At 42.8% G+C, this 21,272-nt stretch overlaps 1 protein-coding gene across 3 annotated transcripts in view; it reads right to left on the reverse strand.

The window, feature by feature from the left end:
• The window catches only part of LOC143036737 (uncharacterized), a 207,428-nt gene that overhangs the window by 1,181 nt on the left and 184,975 nt on the right, over positions 1 to 21,272 (reverse strand). For all 3 annotated transcript variants that reach the window (XM_076204423.1, XM_076204422.1, XM_076204424.1), the window contains 3 exons: positions 20,492 to 20,548; positions 11,703 to 11,831; positions 1,852 to 3,456 (listed from right to left, as the gene is read on the reverse strand). In XM_076204423.1, coding sequence (XP_076060538.1) covers positions 1,852 to 3,456; positions 11,703 to 11,831; positions 20,492 to 20,548 — 1,791 coding nt within the window. The remainder of the gene's footprint in view (positions 1 to 1,851; positions 3,457 to 11,702; positions 11,832 to 20,491; positions 20,549 to 21,272) is intronic.

Genomic DNA, 21,272 nt, shown 5'->3' on the forward strand with positions numbered 1-21,272 from the left:
AAAAAAGCCCTTGCTATATGTATGTAATCTTTTATTGTGATTCACTGGTGGAGATTGTGTATGTAATGAGATGGGACAAAATTACTGCATGGAAAATAGTCTATTCATATACCAAAAGGCTCCTTGTCCCATATAAGGGGGCTATTAAATTCATGTGCTGCTATTCTATAAGGAGGATTTTGGTTTCAGAGTGTAATGTTCTATTTGGGTGGTTTTACTGTATCCTGTATCTACCTAGTTGTATTATATGGGAAGAGAGCTATGTTCATGGTGACCTGTCTTTGTATCTCTCAGCATGAAGGTTTTTCTTAAAATTTTGAATAGTGTTTGCACACACTGTTTCACTGTCTAATTTGTTCCAAGTATCTATCACTGTGTGGGAAGCTGTTCCTTTTCAGATCTCTTCTGTAACTATTCTTTTTTAGTTTCTTTTCATGTCCTCTTGTTTTACCATTATCCCATATTAACAAATCGTTCTTATCTATGACTTCCATTCCTTTCATTATTCTATAGATAGTCAGCAAGTCTCCTCTTTCCCTTCTTTGTTCCAAAGTTGGTAATTCTAGTTTGGACAGTCTTTGCTCATATGTCAGTTCGGAAAGAGTTGGTGCTAGTTTTGTATTCTTAGTGCTTTGTTTGTGCAAGTTGTTGGGTGTCTTTTGTTTTCTGGTTGTTGGAAACCTTGTTGAGGTGGTGGTTGATGGTGAAATAAAGAGGGAAAGTGAAGGAGAGAGGAAGGATGAAGGGGAGTGGTGTGAGGGGGAAAGGTGAGAGGGAGGGAGAAGAAGAGGGTAGGGAGGAGGAGGGGGGAGACACATACATTTACTCAGTGTTATGCACTTCAGTCAACCCACTTATATACCAAGAGCTTCTTCCCTCTTAAAAGGGAGGTAGCTAGCCAGGGTACACACATACACACACTCCCACCCATTGTTTCCCCCTCATGGATGGAGGGTCATCCCAGTCTGCTGCTCACTACCAGGGTCACAAGCGATGCTGCAGTAAGAAGGAGTAAATCTACAGCTGAGCCACATACATTTATACAGCAACCCTCCCTCCTCATCCTTGCATGGAGAAAATGGAGAAGGTGGGGGAGAAACCCTTTTGGGATGTAGGAAAATATTATCCCCCACACACACACAACCATTCTCCACTCACACTCATCTCCTTCCTTCTCCCTTCCCTACTCAATAGATATTCTCCTCTTGCTCAAAGCCCCTTTCATCCCACCCATCAATCTCATCTTCAGTCATTCCCTCAACTTCACTCCACCCACCTCTGGCTTCCACATTCCTTTTGCTAATCTTCCTTTGCCCATTCTTTCCATGTCCCCAAACCATAATCTTTCATCAGCCCTATCTGCCAGCTCCCCTTCCACCCCCCCCACTCCCCACCTCCTCATTTCTCACTCTATCCTTATAACCCTCACCATACTTCTCAGACACTTCATCTCAAACACATTTAAACTTATCCTTCCTGCCTTTCTTAAATTCCTAGTTCACTGTACTTATGCTTTAAATACAGGTCACTGTCCAGTATTTGCACAATATAGAAGAATGGCCTCCTGGAAATGCACTATATGCTTCACTTTTCAGAAAACAGGATATTACCTTACACTCATTTCAGACAATAATATAAAGGTTTTTCCAAGTGACTTATGGGCCCACCCAGTGGCCATGGGTGTTCTGCAAAACATGAGGACAGTATCATATAAATAACACTACTTACAAAAATCCTGCAACTCTGGTATGGAGAGGGGGAAAAAAAGAGCCATGCAGTATTCAAATCAACTTCACAAACTGCAAAATCCAATGAAGTTTTCTAAATATTGCCACAAATAAACAGACTCACCATTATCAAAGCAGTTAGGGTTGATAAGATTCAACAATTCATTTTCAGAGAGCTGACTGATTGCACTTGTAACTTCATTCTGTGATGATACTGGAATCACCTGCTGTGGTGTACAGATTTCTTCTGTAGTCACAGACCTCTGTTGACTGGAAGTAACAGGTGAAGCACCAGAGATAGTTGTGATGGAGACAGCAGTTGGATCATTATGCAACTTCAGGTTTGAAATGGGACTCACTTGTGAGAGAAGTGGGTCAGAGTTAGTCAGGGTGAGTGGCACAGAGGAAGAGTCTAAATCCATGTGCATAACCACAGATTCACTCTCTGGTTCTCTATGTGCTTGAGAGATGGTTTGTGTAACTTGAGTACCATTCTGGGCAAATAAAGGGTCAGGTAAGCTAACAGAATTTAGTGTCTGATTAAGAGTATGAGACTGACTTTCACTTGATGGTGGATTAATTCCTGTAGTTATATCTACTTGAGACTGTGATGACCTTGAAATCTGAGGTATCTGAACTCTTTTGGATCCTATGAATGAAGTCTGTGTATCAATTTGCTGCTGCACCAATGGAATGTCTGAAATTGGTATATGTGAAGTCAAAGTTGGGCTCATTTGCATCTGAGTAGCAGCTTGAAGGACTGAATTGACTTCCACATTTGAAGAAGATTCTCCTCTGACCATGCTGTTCAGAATAACAGAATCGCCATTTCTCTTCTCTCCCTGTCCTTGGATTACATTTGTTAAGAGCAAAACCTGTCCTCCATTTGTATGGGATACAGGAGGGATTAGAGTTGTTGGGAAATTTGCAAGAGGCACTTCCTCAGCAAATGGTGTATTGTCATTGGTGCAGAAGTCTGTTGATGCACAGTCCACCTCAAAAGCTGGCACATCTTTTTCAAAGTAATCATCTGATTTGATTACTTTTGTACATTCAATATCAGAGGTATTAACCACCTCCCTTTTGAGACTCATACTGATAGAGTTTGAAGAGGGATTTGCTACTGAGGCTACAACTGGCCTTTCTAATGACACAGTAACAGCTGTTGAAGCTGGTGTACTTGCAGCTGGTACCTGCTTATTACCTCCAACTACCGAGAGGAGACGACACCATTTGGATGTTGCCGAATCATTATTCAATAAAATTTTATTGTCCTGGATGGTATCTTGCTTCTCTTTGGCAGTTCCCTTCTCTTTCTTGACTTGTTTAATGATTTCATCAGCAATAATGGGAACCAAAGTCATTTGTAAGGAAGAACTTCCATTTGGAAAAGACCTTGCCAGCTGCAACATTTTCACCAAGTTCTCCAAATTATGTGTGTTATTTGTAACTCCCTCTTGGGTTCCAGTTTTTTGTTCACCAGAGATGGGTACTAAGCCTGGCAACATTGTGTTTTCTTGAGGTAAATCTATAGATGTCTCAGATGCAACTTGAGAAGCTGCTGGAACTGGTGTATTGGCTGAAGATACAGTGACAGTTCTTGTCTCAGGTGATGACTGATATGGTGCTGAAGGTTGAATTGAGCGTACACCAGGTGCTACTGTTGCCAACAGTCGTCCTCTCATTGGGTGTACAACAGCTTGTTCTCGAACCAGAAGAGGTTTTTCATCTGATAAAAAAGAAAGAAAGAAAAAATAAATAAATAAATAAATACCATGAGTACAATAACAGGAGAACATCTGACTACTCTACTTAGTATGAAAAATAAATACAAATCTTCCATCAATATAAAAGCTATCTATTCTATATACCAAGGGCTTTATCCCCCTTACAAGGGAGGTGGCCAAGTCCAAAGGCATGCATGCATGCACTCGCACCCATTCCATTCTCATCCACCACCCTTGTTCTTCCCTCTTATCTTAACTCCTCATGGATGAAGGGTCATCCCTGTCTCATGCTCACTGCCCTGGGCCTACATAGCCTCTGCCTCCTAATTGCTAATGTGCTACTTGCTCATGGTGCCCCTGCTCCTACTGAAGATGCGTCAATGACGGAGTTTCAGGTGGTATATACTAAATTGAGAGCACGGGTCTAACCAACCTACATCCTTAAATAATTGGGTTACTGAAACAATACCTGTCTGGGGTATTGGCTGCATGTTATTATGACATTAAAAGATGCTAAGTAGAATACAGCTTAAATAATTGGGTTACTGAAACAATACCCGTCTGGGGTATTGGCTGCATGTTATTGTGGCATTAAAAGATGCTAAGTAGAATACAGTTGATACTTTAGGGTCTATATGGGGCAACCCTACAGACCAGAGCCACGCATCATTTTGACTGTGGTAGAGGAAACCTCTATTCACAGAGATGATACTTTATTATACTGTGATTGTCCCTGTTATGGTGTCCCCCCTCTTGTTACTGTCCTGTACCATTTATCTAAATATAAATTTTCTCATTTCATGGTGGGGGATTAAATACTGCCAAGTACAATAATGGGACATAGATAGGACTAGGCATCCTTTTCTCTGTACATTCGTGTCTTTTAGCTCTTTTAATGTGTGTTGATGTTGTACAGATGAGAATAAAAGGGAAGAAATTAGCAGTATGCTTGTGAGAAGAAATATGGATGTGTTGGATTTGAGTGAAACTAAGCTGAAAGGGAGGGGCGAGTCAGAGTTTGGGAGTGTAGTTGGGAGGACATCAGGAGTGAAGAGAGCACGAGGGAGAGAAGGGGTGGCTATACTAGTAAGTGAAGAGATAGATAAGTGTGTAGTGGAGTGGGGAGATATGGGTTTTTGTAAGTGCATATGGGCTTGGTAGTGAGAAGAGTGTTGAGGAAAGGGAGGGTTTTTGGAAAATGGATAGAGGGTTTAGGGAAAAATGTCAATATAGTGGTATTGGGAGACCTTAATGCTAGGGTAGGAAATGAACCAATAGGTAGTGGTTGGTATGTGTGGAGTTCTAGGAAAAAATCATAGTGGAGAGCTGATGATGGGCCTATACAGTTGATCATAGCAAATACAGTGTTTAGGAAGAAAGTCAAGCATAAGTACACATAGGAGAGGGTGGTGGAGGGAAGGGTGGTAGATAATGAATGGACTATATAGTAGTACCCAGGAGTATAGTAGGAAGAGTTAAGGATGTACATGTTCAAAGGGGAGAGAGTAGGGGAATATCAGATAATTTTTTGGTGGAAGATAGAGTGGAGGATAGATGGAGAAAGAGGAAAAGGACAGAAGGTGAAGGAAGTTGTTAAGATGATGAGAGCAGATAAGGCACCTGGGTTGGATGGATGTCATGCAGAATATCTAAAAAAAAAAAGTTTGTTTAAGAGAGGGTAGGCCGCCAGAGGACTGGAGGACTGAGTCCACTTTACAAGGGAAAAGGGGACAAGTGTGACTGTAGTAGGTTCAGAGGAATCAGTTTGTTAAGTGTAGTTGGGAAGGCTTATGGAAGGGTCTTGATTGAGAGGATTAGGAGAGGAACAAAGGGAGTAATTGGTGAGGAACAAAGGGAGTAATTGGTGAGGAACAATGTGAGTTTAGGACAGGTAGGGGTTGTGTCGATTGGATATTTGTGATAAGACAGATATGTGAGAAAGCATTAGGAAAAGGTAAGGATGTTTTTTGAGCTTTTAATGATATGGAAAAGGCTTAAGACGGGGTAGACAGGAAGGCACTGTGGGAAGTATTGCAGATATATGGGATGAGGAAAGCTGTTAGGAGCAGTCAAGAGTTTTTATGAGAGTAGTACAGCTTGTGTTAGAATCAGAAATGGAGAGAGTGGTTTGAGGTAAAAGTGGGACTTCATCGGGTATGTGTTATGTCACAATGGCTGTTCAATTTATACATGGATGGGGTGGTGCAAGAGGTAAATGCAAGGGTAGGAGATGGTTATACATACATACATATACCAAGGCTTTTTCCCCCTTACAAGGGAGGTAGCCAAAAAGGTAAAGGCATAAAATCATTCCCACCCATTCCATCCCTGAATACACTTCACACACCTCCACCCTCCCTCTTACCCTAGCACCTCCTGGATGATGGGTCATCCCTGCACCTTGTCCACTGCCCTGGGTCAGAAGCAGTGTCGCCAGACACAGAACATCCACAGCAAGGCCGCTTCATTAAATCGGTGACCCCCACTCTCCGTCCCCCCATGCTCACTTCCAGTCTACTGCCACTTTCACCCCTTGTACATCTCATCACCTTACTTTTACCCACATTTATCTTTATCTTTCTTCTATCACATACTCTCCCAAACTCTGTCACCAACTTCCTCAGTCCCTCCTCCGATCCTGCCAAAAGCGCAGTGTCGTCAGCAAACAACAGCTGGCTCACCTTCCACTTTTCTCCATTTTCTTTAACCATCTCCAATCCCTGACCCACTACCCTTGCATTTACCTCTCGCACTACCCCATCCATGTATAAGTTGAACAGCCAGGGCGACATAACACATCCTTGACGAAGTCCCACCTTTACTTCAAACCACTCACTCTCTCCATTTCTAATCCTGACACAAGCTCTACTACTCTCATAAAAACTCTTGACAGCTCCTAGAAGCTTTCCTCCTATCCCGTATATCTTCATAACCTCTGATAGTGCCTTTCTGTCTACCCTATCATAAGCCATTTCCAGATCCATAAAAGCCCAAAAAACATCCTTCCCCTTACCTATAGCTTTCTCACATATTTGTCTTACCACAAAGATCTGATCTACACAACCTCTACCCTTCCTAAATCCATACTGTTCCTCAACAATTACTCCCTCTCTTCCTCTCCTAATCCTCTCAATCAAGATCCTCCCATAAGCCTTACCAACTACACTTAACAAGCTAATCCCACTGAAATTACTACATTCACATTTGTCCCCTTTTCCCTTGTAAAGTGGAACTATACAGGCACTCCTCCAATCCTCCGGCACTCTACCCTCTCTCCAGCAATCATTAAATATTCTAACCAGCCAGTCCACCATCACTGTACCTCCTTTTTTTTAGACATTCTGCATGGCATCCATCCAGACCAGGTGCCTTACCTGCTTTCATCATCTTAACAACTGCCTTCACTTCATCCTTCCTTATTTCTCCTCCATTTTCCTCACTCATCATTCTCATTTTCTTAGCATTTCCCAGTGCAACTATCTTTCCCTCCCTATCCTCCTTCACATTTAGCAAATCCCTAAAATATTCTGCCCATCTTCCTCTTACTGCCTTCTCTTCCATTATCATCTCTCCATCTGCACCTTTTACCTTTTCTTCTCTACTTGATTCGCCCCCTCTTCCTCTCTTAATTTCTTTCCAAAACATCTTTTTATTACTTTCAAAATTTTCTGTCATACTCTTACCCCACTTCACATCTGCTCTCCTCTTTGCCTCCTTTACCTTTTGCTTTACTTCTTTTTTCTGTACCTCTCATATGACTCCCTCGTCCTATTTTGTTACCAATCTGTGAAAGCTGGCTTCTTCTCTTCTACAACCTTCTTTGTTTCCTCATCCCACCATTCACTACTCTTTCTTCTATTTCCTCCTGTCCTTCTTCTTCCACACACCATCCTTGCACACTTTGTGACTCCCTCCTTGAACCATCCCCATTCCTCCTCCACTCCTAGCTCTACTCTATCCATCACACCCTCCCACTCCTCTCTCAGCTTCTTCTTGTACTCCTTCTCCTTTTCCTTTTCATTTACAGAGTTCACTCTAAGCACCTCCCTACCTTTTGTCCCTTTCCTCTTTCTCCATCTATCCTCCACTCTCAACTTATCTTCCACCAAAAAATGATCTGATATTCCCCCACCCTCTCCCCTTAGCACATGTACATCCTTAACTCTTCCTATCATAATCCTATTTACTACTACATAATCCATTAACGCTCTATCTACCACCCTTCCATCCACTACCCTCTCCCATGTGTACTTATGCTTGACTTTCTTCCGAAACACTGTATTTGCTATTATCAACTCTCTAGACACATTTCCACCATCAACTCTCCACTACGATTCTTTCCTGGAACTCCACATTTCCTAACCACTCCATCAATTGAACCATTTCCTACCCTAGCATTAAGGTCTCCCAGTACTATTACATTGACATTTCTCCCTAATCCCTCTATGCACTCATTTAAATCTATCCAAAAAGCCTCCCTTTCTTCTACACTCTTCTCACTGCCAGGCCCATATGCACTTACAAAGACCCACATCTCCTTTCCCAGTTTCACCTTCATCCACATTATCCTTGAGGAAACCTCCTTCCACTCCACTACACGTTTACCTATCTCTTCACTTACTAGTATAGCCACCCCTTCCCTCCCTCGCCCTCTCTTCACTCCTGATAACCTCCCACTTACACTCCCAAACTTACACTCACCCTTACCTTTCAATTTAGTTTCACTCAAAGCCAACACATCCATCTTTCTTCTCACAAACATACTACCTATCTCTTCCCTTTTACTCTCATCTGTACCACATCCATGCACATTAAAAGACCCAAACCTTAGGGTGCTGGTTAGAAAACTCCTAGACCCTCTTATGCCTTTACTTTTTTTAGGATGCCTAGTCCCACTCCACGTCCCTTTCTTCTCGCCTCTTACGATCCAAGTGGAAATACTTGGTGGCAGTATTCTTTTCCCCCACCACAGGGAATTCCCCCACAGCAGAAAATGAATACTCAGAGAAATGGTACAGGACAGCAAGGGGTTGGGGGACAGCATAACGGAGGGACAGTCGTAGTATAAGTGTCATCATTTCTCTATGAAGAGTTTTCCTCTATCATAGACAAAATGATGTGTGGCTCTGGTCTGTAGGGGCACCCCATATAGACCCTAAAGTATCAACTGCATGCTACTTTGCCACAATAACAAGCAGCCAATACCCCAGATGGGTATATGGTTATAGAAAATGGAGAAAAGTGGGAGATATGCCAGTTGTTGTTTGCTGACAGCACTGCTTTTAACAGGATCAGAGGAAGGATTGAGGAAGTTAGTGCAAAAGAAGTTGAAGATAAATGTGGGTAAATGTAAGGTGATGAGATGTACAAGGGAAGAAAGTGGCAATAGACTGGAAGTGAGTATTAAGGAAGTGGGACTGGAAGAAGTACATAGTTTTAGATACTTGGGGTGCAAATGTGGCAGGAAAGGGAGGAGTGGAGGAAGAGGTAGACTGTAGATTGAGAGAAGCAAGTAAATGCCTTGGGGAATTGAAAAGTGTAATGAGAAATAGACATTTGGGAATGGAGGCTAAGAGGAGATTGTATGAAGGAGTGATTGTGCTAACAGCACTGTATGGAGTAGAAACATGGAACATAAGAAAAGAAGAGAGAAGTTTGAATGTGTTTGAGTAGTACGATAGGGGTCACTAGGATAGAGTGAGAAATGAAGTGAGGAGAAGAACGGGGGTGGAGAGAGAGTTGATGAAAGAGTATTGGGATGGAAAGAATGAGTGAAGATTAGTAAAAGAGGTGTGGAAGGCAGATGTGGAAGGAATGAAAATGAGGGGGCAACCAAGGATGAGATGGATGGATGGAGTAAAAGGAGCATTGGGAAAAAGGGGAATGTCTGTTGAGGAAGGACGGGAGAGGACAGAAGATAGGGATGAATGGAGAATGGTTGTGTATGGATGATGCTATGACGCATGAGGGGAAGTGGATGTGGGATGGGGGTGAGGAACTTTGAAAAATAAATTGGCACAGCCCAAAAGGATTTCTCCCTGTCTTCTCCATTTCTGCATGATGGGACAGAGAGGGGTGGTCACCGATTTTATGAACCAGCCTTGCTGTGGATGTACTGTGGCTTGTGACACTGCTTCTGATCCAAAATAGTGGGCGAGATGCAGGGATGACCCCATCATCCAGGAGCCAAGAATGAGGGAGAGGGTGAATGGGGGTGGAGTGTGTGTGGATGGAATTGGTGAGTGGTTTTTATGCCTTTGTTTTTACAAGGGACGATGAAGATAATGCTATACCCCCCTAATCCTCTCAAGTCCTTTTCATACCCTGTTTTCTTTAATTTAGCATTATTTAACATATACCTGTTAGCTGGATTGTGAAATCCTACATTTAATGCACTGCACTTTGAGATATTGAGGTCCATTTGCCATTTCACCAAGCATGCTAACAATTTATCAAGATCCTACTTTAGTATCACAGCATCTTCCCCTGACCTTATATGTCCTATTTTAATGTCATCTGCAAACTTACTAACATTAATATCAAACATCCTGTCCAAGTTGTTTATATATATCTTGAGCAATTAGGAACTCAAAACTGAGCCTCAGGGAACTCCACTAGTAACACTACCCCATTTGGATTTTACACCATTAACCCATAGAGCCAAAAAAAAAATTATTGCTTAAATCTACTCAAAATTATATAAAACCAACAAATCTTGCTTATTTTGTTTCACCTTAGCCTAGAAGTAGAGAAATTGGGTTGATTTTGTCAAGATATGCATGCAAAAGTTTGGTAGAACATCTGTAGACTTTCTTTCGCTCCTAACACACGTTGAACGGTCATATTTTTGGGGGAAGCTTCGTTAGAATTTCAGAGTGAAGGAATTTTACATTTATGATGTTTCAAATCAATGTACAGTCACAAATAATAGTCTGGCACTTATGGAAAACATGTTTTTAAATTGTTTTTGTGGATTTTTTTTGGCAAATATTTATCACTTTGTTATGGGGTAAATCTATTTCTCGGTGTATTTTTTTGTTATAATTTCATATAGGATGGGTGACTGTGGTGTTTCTTATTATTTTGGTATATGTTTTAGTAAGCATCAATCACACCATTATTGTCCGGACACATTTTGTATTATGCATTTATTACGAAAATTTGCAGTGCGAAATTGCCAGTTCTATACATCCAAATATGTACTAAATAGCACCTGCCTAACTGTTGAAGTATGACTTCACCTCATACTCTGTTTCGTACACCAGTTACCCAAATGCCGATTTTATACCCCCAGTTACCCCTGAAAAATTGCTGCTGGGGTTGCCAGTTTTATAAATAAAAAAAATTGGATGTTTTTTATAGCCAATGGATAGGGCTACTTGGTCATTACCACAGATTTGACCCTCAACATTATGCCTATTTTTGGCAATTTTTTTAATTTGCGGCATACAACCTATGCCGCTGACACTGTAGGGGTTAACCACTTCCATACGGTGACGCCTACGTAGGCGGCATGAGGAGCAGGTGGGTACTCGATGATGCCGACGTTGCCATCTTGATTATATTTATTGTAGTCGTACCTACATAACTTTCATTCTCTCTAAACTGGCTTCATCATATTTTCTATGGTTATCAAAATACACGGGTGAAAGAGAACGAACGATTGAGCACTGACTTTATTTTTTATAATGCGATTATGACACAACATCGCATGTCGGACAGCTAATGCTGCCAGACGTGCGATGTGCCCCGGAGTGAAGAGGTTAATGATGACCCATTGTTTTCTGTTACTAATCCATTCAAACACTTTTTCTCCTATGCCATGGGCCTTGCTGAACACTGCTAAAATTGAGATATATAACATCAATTATTATTGTCTGTCTGGAGAGGAAGAGGGGAGAGAGAGAGTGTGAAAGAAAAAAGAGGAAGATAAAGATAGAAAGAAAGAGGGAAAAAGAAAAAAAGAGAGAAGAGAGTGAAGAAAATTAAAAAATTGCTAATACTTGTGAACTTGAGCCTCACATTTCAGAGACTGGCTCTTTGGTCACACACTCCTGGGTGGGGCTAAGGTTGACAGTGTGCATCTTGGCAGAAAGGCAGTGCTGTATGACCCCCCCCCCCCGCTGTTCATATGCATTTTCTGCGGTGGCTTCCTTTGCTGTTCCATCATGGGTCCTCCTTGGACAGGTTTACCCCCAACAAACCCAACAGCACCCATGACAGTAAAGCATTAATCTAAAACACATACCTGTTGCAGTTCTTGGAAGTGGTGATACTGGTTGTTGATGCTGTTGCTGAAGATTGCTGTCCTTGCTGGGTGTCATAAGGCCTACCACACTGCCAGTCTCAGCAAACTGCTGACTCATTTCTAAAGCAACTGAAAAAAAAAATAATAATAATAATAAAAAATAAATAAATAAATAAAGTAAACACACATTCCTGCCACATATGACTGTTAGTACATACATATACCAAAGACTTTTCCCCTCTCACAAGGGAGGTAGCCAAAAAACAAAGGCATAAAAACCATTCCCACCCATTCCATCCATAATACACTCCACTCCCCTCCACCCTCTACCTTCCCTCTTATATTGGCACCTCCTGGATGATGGATCATCCCTGTATCTCGTCTACTGCCCTGGGTCAGAAGCAGTGTCGCCAGACACAGCACATCCACAGCAAGGCCGCTTCATTAAATCAGCGACCCCCCTCTCTGTCCCCTCATGCAGAAAAGGAGAAGACGGGGAGAAATCCCTTCGAGCTGCGTCAAATTTTTCTCACACATACTATCTCACCCCCATCCCCCCACCAATTCCACCTCATGCATCACATCATCCGCATACAACCATTCTACATTCATCCGTCTTCTGTCCTCTCCCATCCTTCCTCAACAGACATTCCCCTATTCCCCAAAGCCCCTTTTACCCCATCCATCTATCTCATCTTTCTTCACTCATTCTTTTCATGTGTCCAAATCATCCCAATATTCTTTCGTCCACCCTATCTCCCAACATCCTTACCACCCCTGTTCTCCTCCTCACCCCCCTTATTTCTCACTCTATCCACCCTAGTAACCCCTATCATACTTCTCAGACACCTCATCTCAAACACATTCAAACTTCTCTCTTATGTTCCATGTTTCTGCCCCATACAGTGCTGTTGGCACAATCACTCCTTCATACAGTCTCCTCTTAGCATCCTTTCCCAAATGTCTACTCCTCATTACACTTTTTAATCCACCAAGGCATTTACTCACTTCTCTCAATCTACATTCTACCTCCAACTCCACTCCACCTTTTCCTGCCACATTTGCACCCAAGTTTCTAAAACTATCCACTTCCTCCAGTCACTCTCCCTTAATGCTCACTTCCAGTCTGCTGCAACTTTCACCCCATGTACATCCATCACCTTACTTTTACTCACATTTATCTTCAACTTTCTTCTTTCACACACTCTCCCAAACTCTGTCACCAACTTCCTCATTCCCTCCTCCGATCCTGCTACCAGCGCAGTGTCATCCGCAAACAACAGCTGGCTCACCTCCCACTTTTCTCCATTTTCTTTGACCATTTCCAATCCCTGACCCACCACCCCATCCATGTATAAGTTGAACAGCCAGGGCGACATAACACATCCCTGATGATGTCCCACCTTTACCTCAAACCACTCACTCTCTCCATTTCTTATCCTGACACATGCTCTACTACTCTTGTAAAAACTCTTGACAGCTCCTACAAGCTTTCCTCCTATCCCATATATCTGCAAAACCTCCCACAGTGCCTTCCTGTCTACCCTGTCATATGCCTTTTCCAGATCCATAAAAGCCCAAAAAACATCCTTTCCCTTTCCTATAGCTTTTTCACATATCTGTCTTACCACAAAAATCTGATCTACACAACCTCTACCTGTCCTAAATCCACACTGTTCCTCACCAATTACTCCCTCTCTTCCTCTCCTAATCCTCTCAATCAAGATCCTCCCATAAGCCTTACCAACTACACTTAACAAGCTAATCCCTCTGAAACTACTACACTCACACTTGTCCCCTTTTCCCTTGTAAAGTGGAACTATACAGGCACTCCTCCAGTCCTCCGGCACTCTACCCTCTCTCCAGCAATCATTAAATAATCTAACCAGCCAGTCCACCATCACTGTACCTCCTTTTTTTTAGACATTCTGCATGGCATCCATCCAGACCAGGTGCCTTACCTGCTTTCATCATCTTAACAACTGCCTTCACTTCATCCTTTCTTATCTCTCCTCCATTTTCCTCTCTCATCACAGTTATTTTCTTAGCATTTCCCATTGCAACTATCTTTCCCTCCCTATCCTCCTTCACATTAAGCAACTCCCTAAAATATTCTTCCCATCTTCCTCTTACTGCCTTCTCTTCCATTATCATCTTTCCATCTGCACCTTTTACCTTTTCTTCTCTACTTGATTCGCCTCCTCTTCCTCTCTTAATTTCTTTCCAAAACATCTTTTTATTACTTTCAAAATTTTCTGTCATACTCTTACCCCACTTCACATCTGCTCTCCTCTTTGCCTCCTTTACCTTGTGCTTTACTTCTCTTTTCTTTTCTTTGTACCTCTCATATGACTCCCTCATCCTATTTTGTAACCAATCTGTGAAAGCTCACATCTTATCTTCTATAACCTTCTTTGTTTCCTCATCCCACCATTCACTACCCTTCCTTCTGTTTCCTCTTGTCCCTCTTGTTCCACACACCATCTTTGCACAATTTGTGACTTCCTCCTTGAACCATCCCCATTCCTCCTCCACTCCTAGCTCTACTCTATCCTTCACTCCCTCCCACTCCTCTCTCAGCTTCTTCTTGTACTCCTTCTCCTTTTCCTTTTCATTTAAAGAGTTCACTCTAAGCACCTCCCTACCTTTTGTCCTTTTCCTCTTTCTCCATCTATCCTCCACTCTCAACTTACCTTCCACCAAAAAATTCTGATATTCCCCCACCCTCTCCCCTTAGCACATGTACATCCTTAACTCTTCCTATTATACTCCTATCTAGCACTACATAGTCTATTAACGCTCTATCTACCACTCTTCCATCCACCACCCTCTCCCATGTGTACTTATGCTTGACTTTCTTCCGAAACACTGTTTTTGCTATCATAAACTCTCTTTATAGACACATCTCCACCATCAACTCTCCACTATGATTCTTTCCTGGAACTCCACACTTCCCAACCACTCCATCAATTGGTTCATTTCCTACCCTAGCATTAAGGTCTCCCAGTACTATTACATTGACATTTCTCCCTAAACCCTCTATGCACTCATTCAAATCTATCCAAAAAGCCTCCCTTTCTTCCACACTCTTCTAACTACCAGGCCCATATGCACTTACAAAAACCCACATCTCCTTTCCCAGTTTCACTTTCATCCACATTATCCTTGAGGAAACCTCCTTCCACTCCACTACACATTTACCTATCTCTTCACTTACTAGAATAGCCACCCCTTCTCTCCCTGGCCTTCTCTTCACTCCTGATAACCTCCCACTTACACTCCCAAACTTACACTTGCCCTTTCCTCTCAACTTAGTTTCACTCAAAGCCAACACATCCATCCTTCTTCTCACAAACATACTACCTATCTCTTCCCTTTTACTCTCATCTGTACCACATCCACGCACATTAAAATACCCAAACCTTAGGGTGCTGGTTGGAAAACTCCTAGACCCTCTTATGCCTTTACTTTTTTTAGGAATGTCCCCTGTGGGGCTACAGGGAGAAGGATGCCTGGTCCCAATCCCCATCCCGTTTTTCTCACCTCTTACGATCCAAGAGGGAATACTTGGTGGCAGCATTATTTTCCCCCACCACAGGGTAGGCTTTTCCCCCTTTCAAGGGAGGTAGCCAAAAAGGAAAAGGCATAAAATCATTCCCACCCATTCCATCCCTGAATACACTCTACACCCCTCCACCCTCCCTCTCATCTTAGCACCTCCCGGATGATGGGTCATCCCTGCACCTTGTCTACTGCCCTGCGTCAGAAGCAGTGTCGCAAGACACAGCACATCCACAGCAAAGCCGCTTCATTATATTGGCGACCCCCCTCTGTCCCACCCATGCATAAAGGAGAAGACGGGGAGAAATCCCTTCAGGCTGCATAAAAAATTTGCTCACACATACTACCTCACCCCCATTCCCCCTGTCCATTCCACCTCAAGCACCACAACATCATCCATATACAACCATTCTCCATTCACCCCTGTCTTCTGTCCTCTCCCGTCCTTCCTCAACAAACATTCCCCTCTTCCCCAAAGCCCCCTTCACCCCATCCATCCACCTCATCCTAGGACGTCCCTTCATATTCACTTCCTCCACATCTGCCTTCCATACCTCTTTTATTAGTCTTTCTTCACTCATTCTTTCCATGTGTCCAAACCATCCTAATACTCTTTCATCAACCCCTGTTCTCCTCCTCACCTCCTCACAGGGTAGGTGAAACAAGGAAATGAAATTCAGAGAAATAGTACAGGACAGCAGCGAGGGGTTGGGGGACAAATGAAAAAAATATATATACAAGAAAATATGAATGTATAAATAAATTGATCTATCTATATAACATGGGGGGCTCCTTCCTCCTTACAAAGGAGGCAGCCAGTCAAGGCATGCACCTACTTCCACCCCCCTTTGTTTTCCTTTCATCCTAACTCCTCATGGGTGAAGGGTCTTCCCTGTCTCCTGCCCACTGCCCTGGTGGGTCAGAAGCAATAGCAAGGTGGAGGGGAGAGCATAGACCTGCCAATAATAGCTAGGATGGTTGTGGCAAAATTACCATCACAGGGGGAAAGGGAGATTGAATTTTGTTTGATCCTGTAGGATTCAAAATGGATTTGAGTAAGAGGTGGAGGAGCTCTTGTGTTTGTGACTCCATTTATTTTACCTGTAGTGTGTTTTAGATATGTTTTTGCATTGGTCACAAAGCAATATTCAAAGAACAGAGCTGTAACAAACACAAGAAAATTCACTCTCACATTTGTTATCTATGGATGGTGTTTGTGAATGCAAGCATTGCTACATATTGGTTATAGCTCCATTTTTTTTAATATTGGTTTGCGTTGGTAAGTGTTGTACATGTTAAGTGGCATCAGGAGTATTGCATTTGAGGGATGTAAGCGCATAGTTTATGGGTTTCAAGCATATGGGCAAGTTTAAGTACCTGGGTTGTTTTGTATATTTCTAGCTATTAGAAGGTGAAGGGCAGGTGCCAGTGTATTGACCTCCTTTTGTACATACATATACCAAGGATTTTTCCCCCTTACAATGGAGGTTATTTAATGTTTGTTGGAGAGAGGGTAGAGTGCCGGAGGACTGGAGGAGTGCCTGTATAGTTCCTCTTTACAAGGGAAAAGGGGACAAGTGTGAATGTAGTAGTTTCAGAGGGATTAGCTTGTTGAGTGTAGTTGGGAAGGCTTATGGGAGGATCTTGATTGAGAGGATTAGGAGAGGAACAGAAGGAGTAATTGGTGAGGAACAGTGTGGATTTAGGACAGGTAGAGGTTGTGTAGATCAGATCTTTGTGGTAAGACAGATATGTGAGAAAGCTATAGGAAAGGGGATGTTTTTTGGGCTTTTATGGATCTGGAAAAGGCTTATGATAGGGTAGACAGGAAGGCACTGTGGGAGGTTATGCAGATATATGGGATAGGAGGAAAGCTTCTGGGAGCTGTCAAGAGTTTTTATGAGAATAGTAGAGCTTGTGTCAGGATTGGAAATGGAGAGAGTGAGTGGTTCGAGGTAAAGGTGGGACTTCGTCAAGGATGCGTTATGTCGCCCTGGTTGCTAAACTTATACATGGATGGGGTGGTGCGAGAAGTAAATGCAAGGGTAGTGGGCAAGGGATTGGAGATGGTTAAAGAAAATGGAGAAAAGTGGGAGGTGAGTCAGCTGTTGTTTGCAGACGACACTGCACTTGTGGCAGGATTGGAGGAGGGATTGAGGAAGTTGGTGGCAGAGTTTGGGAGAGTATGTGATAGAAGAAAGCTAAAGATAAATGTGGGTAAAAGTAAGGTAATGAGATGTACAAGGGGTGAAAGTGGCAGTAGACTGGAAGTGAGCATTAAGGGAGAGCGACTGGAGGAAGTGGATAGTTTTAGATACTTGGGTGCAAATGTGGCAGGGAAAGGTGGAGTGAAAGTGGAGGTAGAATGTAGATTGAGAGAAGCGAGTAAATGCCTTGGTGGATTAAAGAGTGTAATGAGGAATAGACATTTGGGAATGGATGCTAAGAGGAGACTGTATGAAGGAGTGATTGTGCCAACAGAACTGTATGGGGCAGAAACATGGAACATAAGAGAAGAAGAGAGAAGGAGTTTGAATGTGTTTGAGATGAGGTGTCTGAGAAGTATGATGGGGGTTACTAGGCGAGTGAGAAATGAGGAGGTGAGGAGGAGATCAGGGGTGGAAAAGGAGTTGGGAGATAGGGTTGATGAAAGAATGTTAGGATGGTTTGGACACATGGAAAGAATGAGTGAAGAAAGACTAGTAAAAGAGGTATGGAAGGCAGATGTGGAGGGAGTGAACATGAGGGGACGTCCTAGGATGAGGTGGATAGGTGGGGTGAAGAAGGCTTTGGGGAAGAGGGGAATGTCTGTTGAGGAAGGACGGGAGAGGATAGAAAACAGGGGTGAATGGAGAATGGTTGTATATGGATGATGTTGTGATTGCATGAGGTGGAATGGGCAGGTGGATGGGGGGTGAGGTAGTATGTGTGAGCAAAATTTGACGCAGCCCAAAGGGATTTCTCCCCGTCCTCTCATTTTATGCAATGGGGGGACGGAGAGGGGGGGTCGCTGATTTAATGAAGCGGCCTTGCTGTGGATGTGCTGTGTCTTGCAACACTGCCTCTGACCCAGGGCAGTGGACAAGGTGCAGGGATGACCCGTCATTCAGGAGGTGCTAAGATAAGAGGGAGGGTGGAGTGTGGAGTGTATTCAGGGATGGAATGGGTGGGAATGATTTTATGCCTTTTTCTTTTTGGCTACCCCCCTTGTAAGGGGGAAAAAGCCTTGGTATATGTATGTATGTATGTACAATGGAGGTAGCCAAAAAGAAAAAGGCATAAAATCATCCCCCACCCATTCCATCCCTGAATACACTCCACTCCCCTCCACCCTCCCTCTTATCTTAGCACCTCCTGGATGATCATCCCTGCACCTTGTCCACTGCCCTGGGTCAGAAGCAGTGTCGCAAGACACAGTACAATCTATAGCAAGGCTGCTTCATTAAATCAGCGACCCCCCCTCTCCGTCCCCCCATGCATAAAAGGAGAAAACGGGGAGAAGTCCCCTTGGGCTGCATCAAATTTTGCTCACACATACTACCTCACCCCCCATCCCCCCCACCAATTCCACCTCATGCATCACATCATCCATATACAACCATTCTTCTTTTGTGGAAGAAGAAGAAGAAGAAAAAAGTAATATAAGAAAGAGAGATAGTATGGAGTTGTGTGGGTGAGTGAAAATATTTTATTTTTGGGGGGGTGGAGGGTGGGGGAGTCTTCCTATCTTTGCCATATCACTGCAGGGTGTGGCTGTTTGATAGACAGTGCAGCACCCTTCATCAACTCCTTTATCTATCCATGGGAACAGGTCTATATCAAGTCTCCAATTTTTTCTACATCTTCCATGCACTCTAGCTCCAATTTTTTATTTATTGGTTTGTGTTGGAGTGTTGCACATGAGAGGAGGAACCTAGAGTGTCATGCATTGCATTTAATGGATGTGTAGGAAAAGCTTAATGGTTCTGTACATGTTGGTGTGGGAGAGCAGGCATCAGGGTACTGAAAAAAATAATAAAATATAATAATAATAATAATAATAATAATTAAGAATAATATTAAAAAAATAAATATACCAAAAAAATAAAGGCATAAAAACCACTCCCACCCATTCCATCCCTATCAAGCTCCACTCACATCCCTCTTATCTTGGCACCTCCTGGATGATGGGTCATCCCTGCATCTCACCCACTGCCCTGGGTCAGAAGCAGTGTCACAAGACACAGCACATCCACAGCAAGGCCACTTCATTAATTTGGCAACCCCCCTGTCCCCTCATGCAGAAACGGAGAAGACGGGAGAAATCCTTTCAGGTTGCGTCAAATTATTTCATACACATACTCCCTCACACCCAATCCCCCACCCATTCCACCTCATGCATCACAGCATCATCCATATACAACCATTCTCCATTCACCCCTATCTTCTGTCCTCTCCCATCCTTCCTCAACAGATATTCCCCTCTTTCCCAAAGCCCCTTTTACCCCATCCATCCATCCATCTCATCCTAGGTCGATCCCTCATGTTCACTCCTTCCACACCTCTTTTACTAATCTTTCTTCACTCATTCTTTCCATGTGTCCAAATCATCCCAATACTCTTTCATCACCCCTATCTCCCAACTCACTTTTAACCCCTGTTCTTCTCCTCACCTCATTTCTCACTCTATCCAGCCTGGTAACCCCTATCATACTTCTCAGACACCTCATCTCAAACACATTCAAACTCCTCCTCTCTTATATTCCATGTTTCTGCCCCATACAGTGCTGTTGGCACAATCACTCCTTTATACAATCTCCTCTTAGCATCCATTCCCAAATGTTTATTTCTCATTACACTTTTTAATCCACCAAGGCATTTGCTCCACTCCTCCCTTTCCTGCCACATTCACACCCAAGTATCTAAAAATATCCACTTCCTCCAGTCTCTCCCTTAATACTCACTTCCTAGAAAAATTAAAAATAATAAAAGAGGGGAGATAGTTGGTGAGATGTAGTAAGGTGAACTGATTGAATTTCTGGGTCCAACCCAAGGACCAGGGCCAGGGCCCCTCTGGGACACACCACCTCGGAGCTTTGTGCTCCAATTGATTGTTTTCCATTTTCCATCTCCCCCCTGACTGGCAGGGCTCCCTCTTGCATGCACAGCATGAATGAAGGATGGTGGGAAACAATACCCTTATTTCTTACATAAATTTCTAGAGTAACACATATCTAGCTAAATCTCACCTGGTGATACTCCTTTGGGTAATGGTTGCTTTTGAAAAAGAGTTCCTTGGCTCTTATCTGTCAAGGAGCATGTGGATTAGATGATAGTCCTTTGAAATATGATTATTGTATGAAACTACAGCCAGCAAGCAACCAAATAAACTGACCCTCTTCCATGAAAGTTACATTATGTATCACACTTCAGTAGCAATATGAAGCAAATGCATTGGAAAAAACAAATGCAATTACAATAAATGAGATAGCATCTCATAAAAGGAATATTAGCTACTTATATCTGACAATCACAAATTGTATTTATCATCTACTGTTTTACTGTGAGCCATACAGCAATATTTATGTTACTATCTTCAAAGGGTTCGTTGCTGACTGCAATTCTTAATAACTGTAATTGTTCAAAGTGCACCGCCCACTCTGCCTCTTTCCTGAAAATCAAACAAAAGAAATAAAATCTTCTGTAACTAAGAAGCAAAGGTGTTAAAAATCAGTCATAATTGTAATAAAAAAAAAAAGAGCAGAAGAAAGAAATAGAGAGACAGTCAGTCAATGAATGAGTGACTAAGTGAAAAAGAGAGAAAGAGGAAGAGTGAAAGATTAAGAAGACTGACAGAAGATTTTATTTGGTGCAGAAACAAAAGGAGCCAGCCTGGCTGCTGTGACTGGGCGGTGTGGGGCCAACCTGGCCAACTCTGCAACAATAGCCAAGCGCTGCATGCACTCAGGCATCAACACTTAGAACATATGGCATAGCAATGCTCACAAGGGCATACCCACTCAACTCATA

Source organism: Oratosquilla oratoria, chromosome 21 (genome assembly GCF_046742065.1).
Source record: "Oratosquilla oratoria isolate Oo_2021 chromosome 21, ASM4674206v1, whole genome shotgun sequence".
NCBI classification, from domain to species: Eukaryota; Metazoa; Arthropoda; class Malacostraca; order Stomatopoda; family Squillidae; genus Oratosquilla; species Oratosquilla oratoria.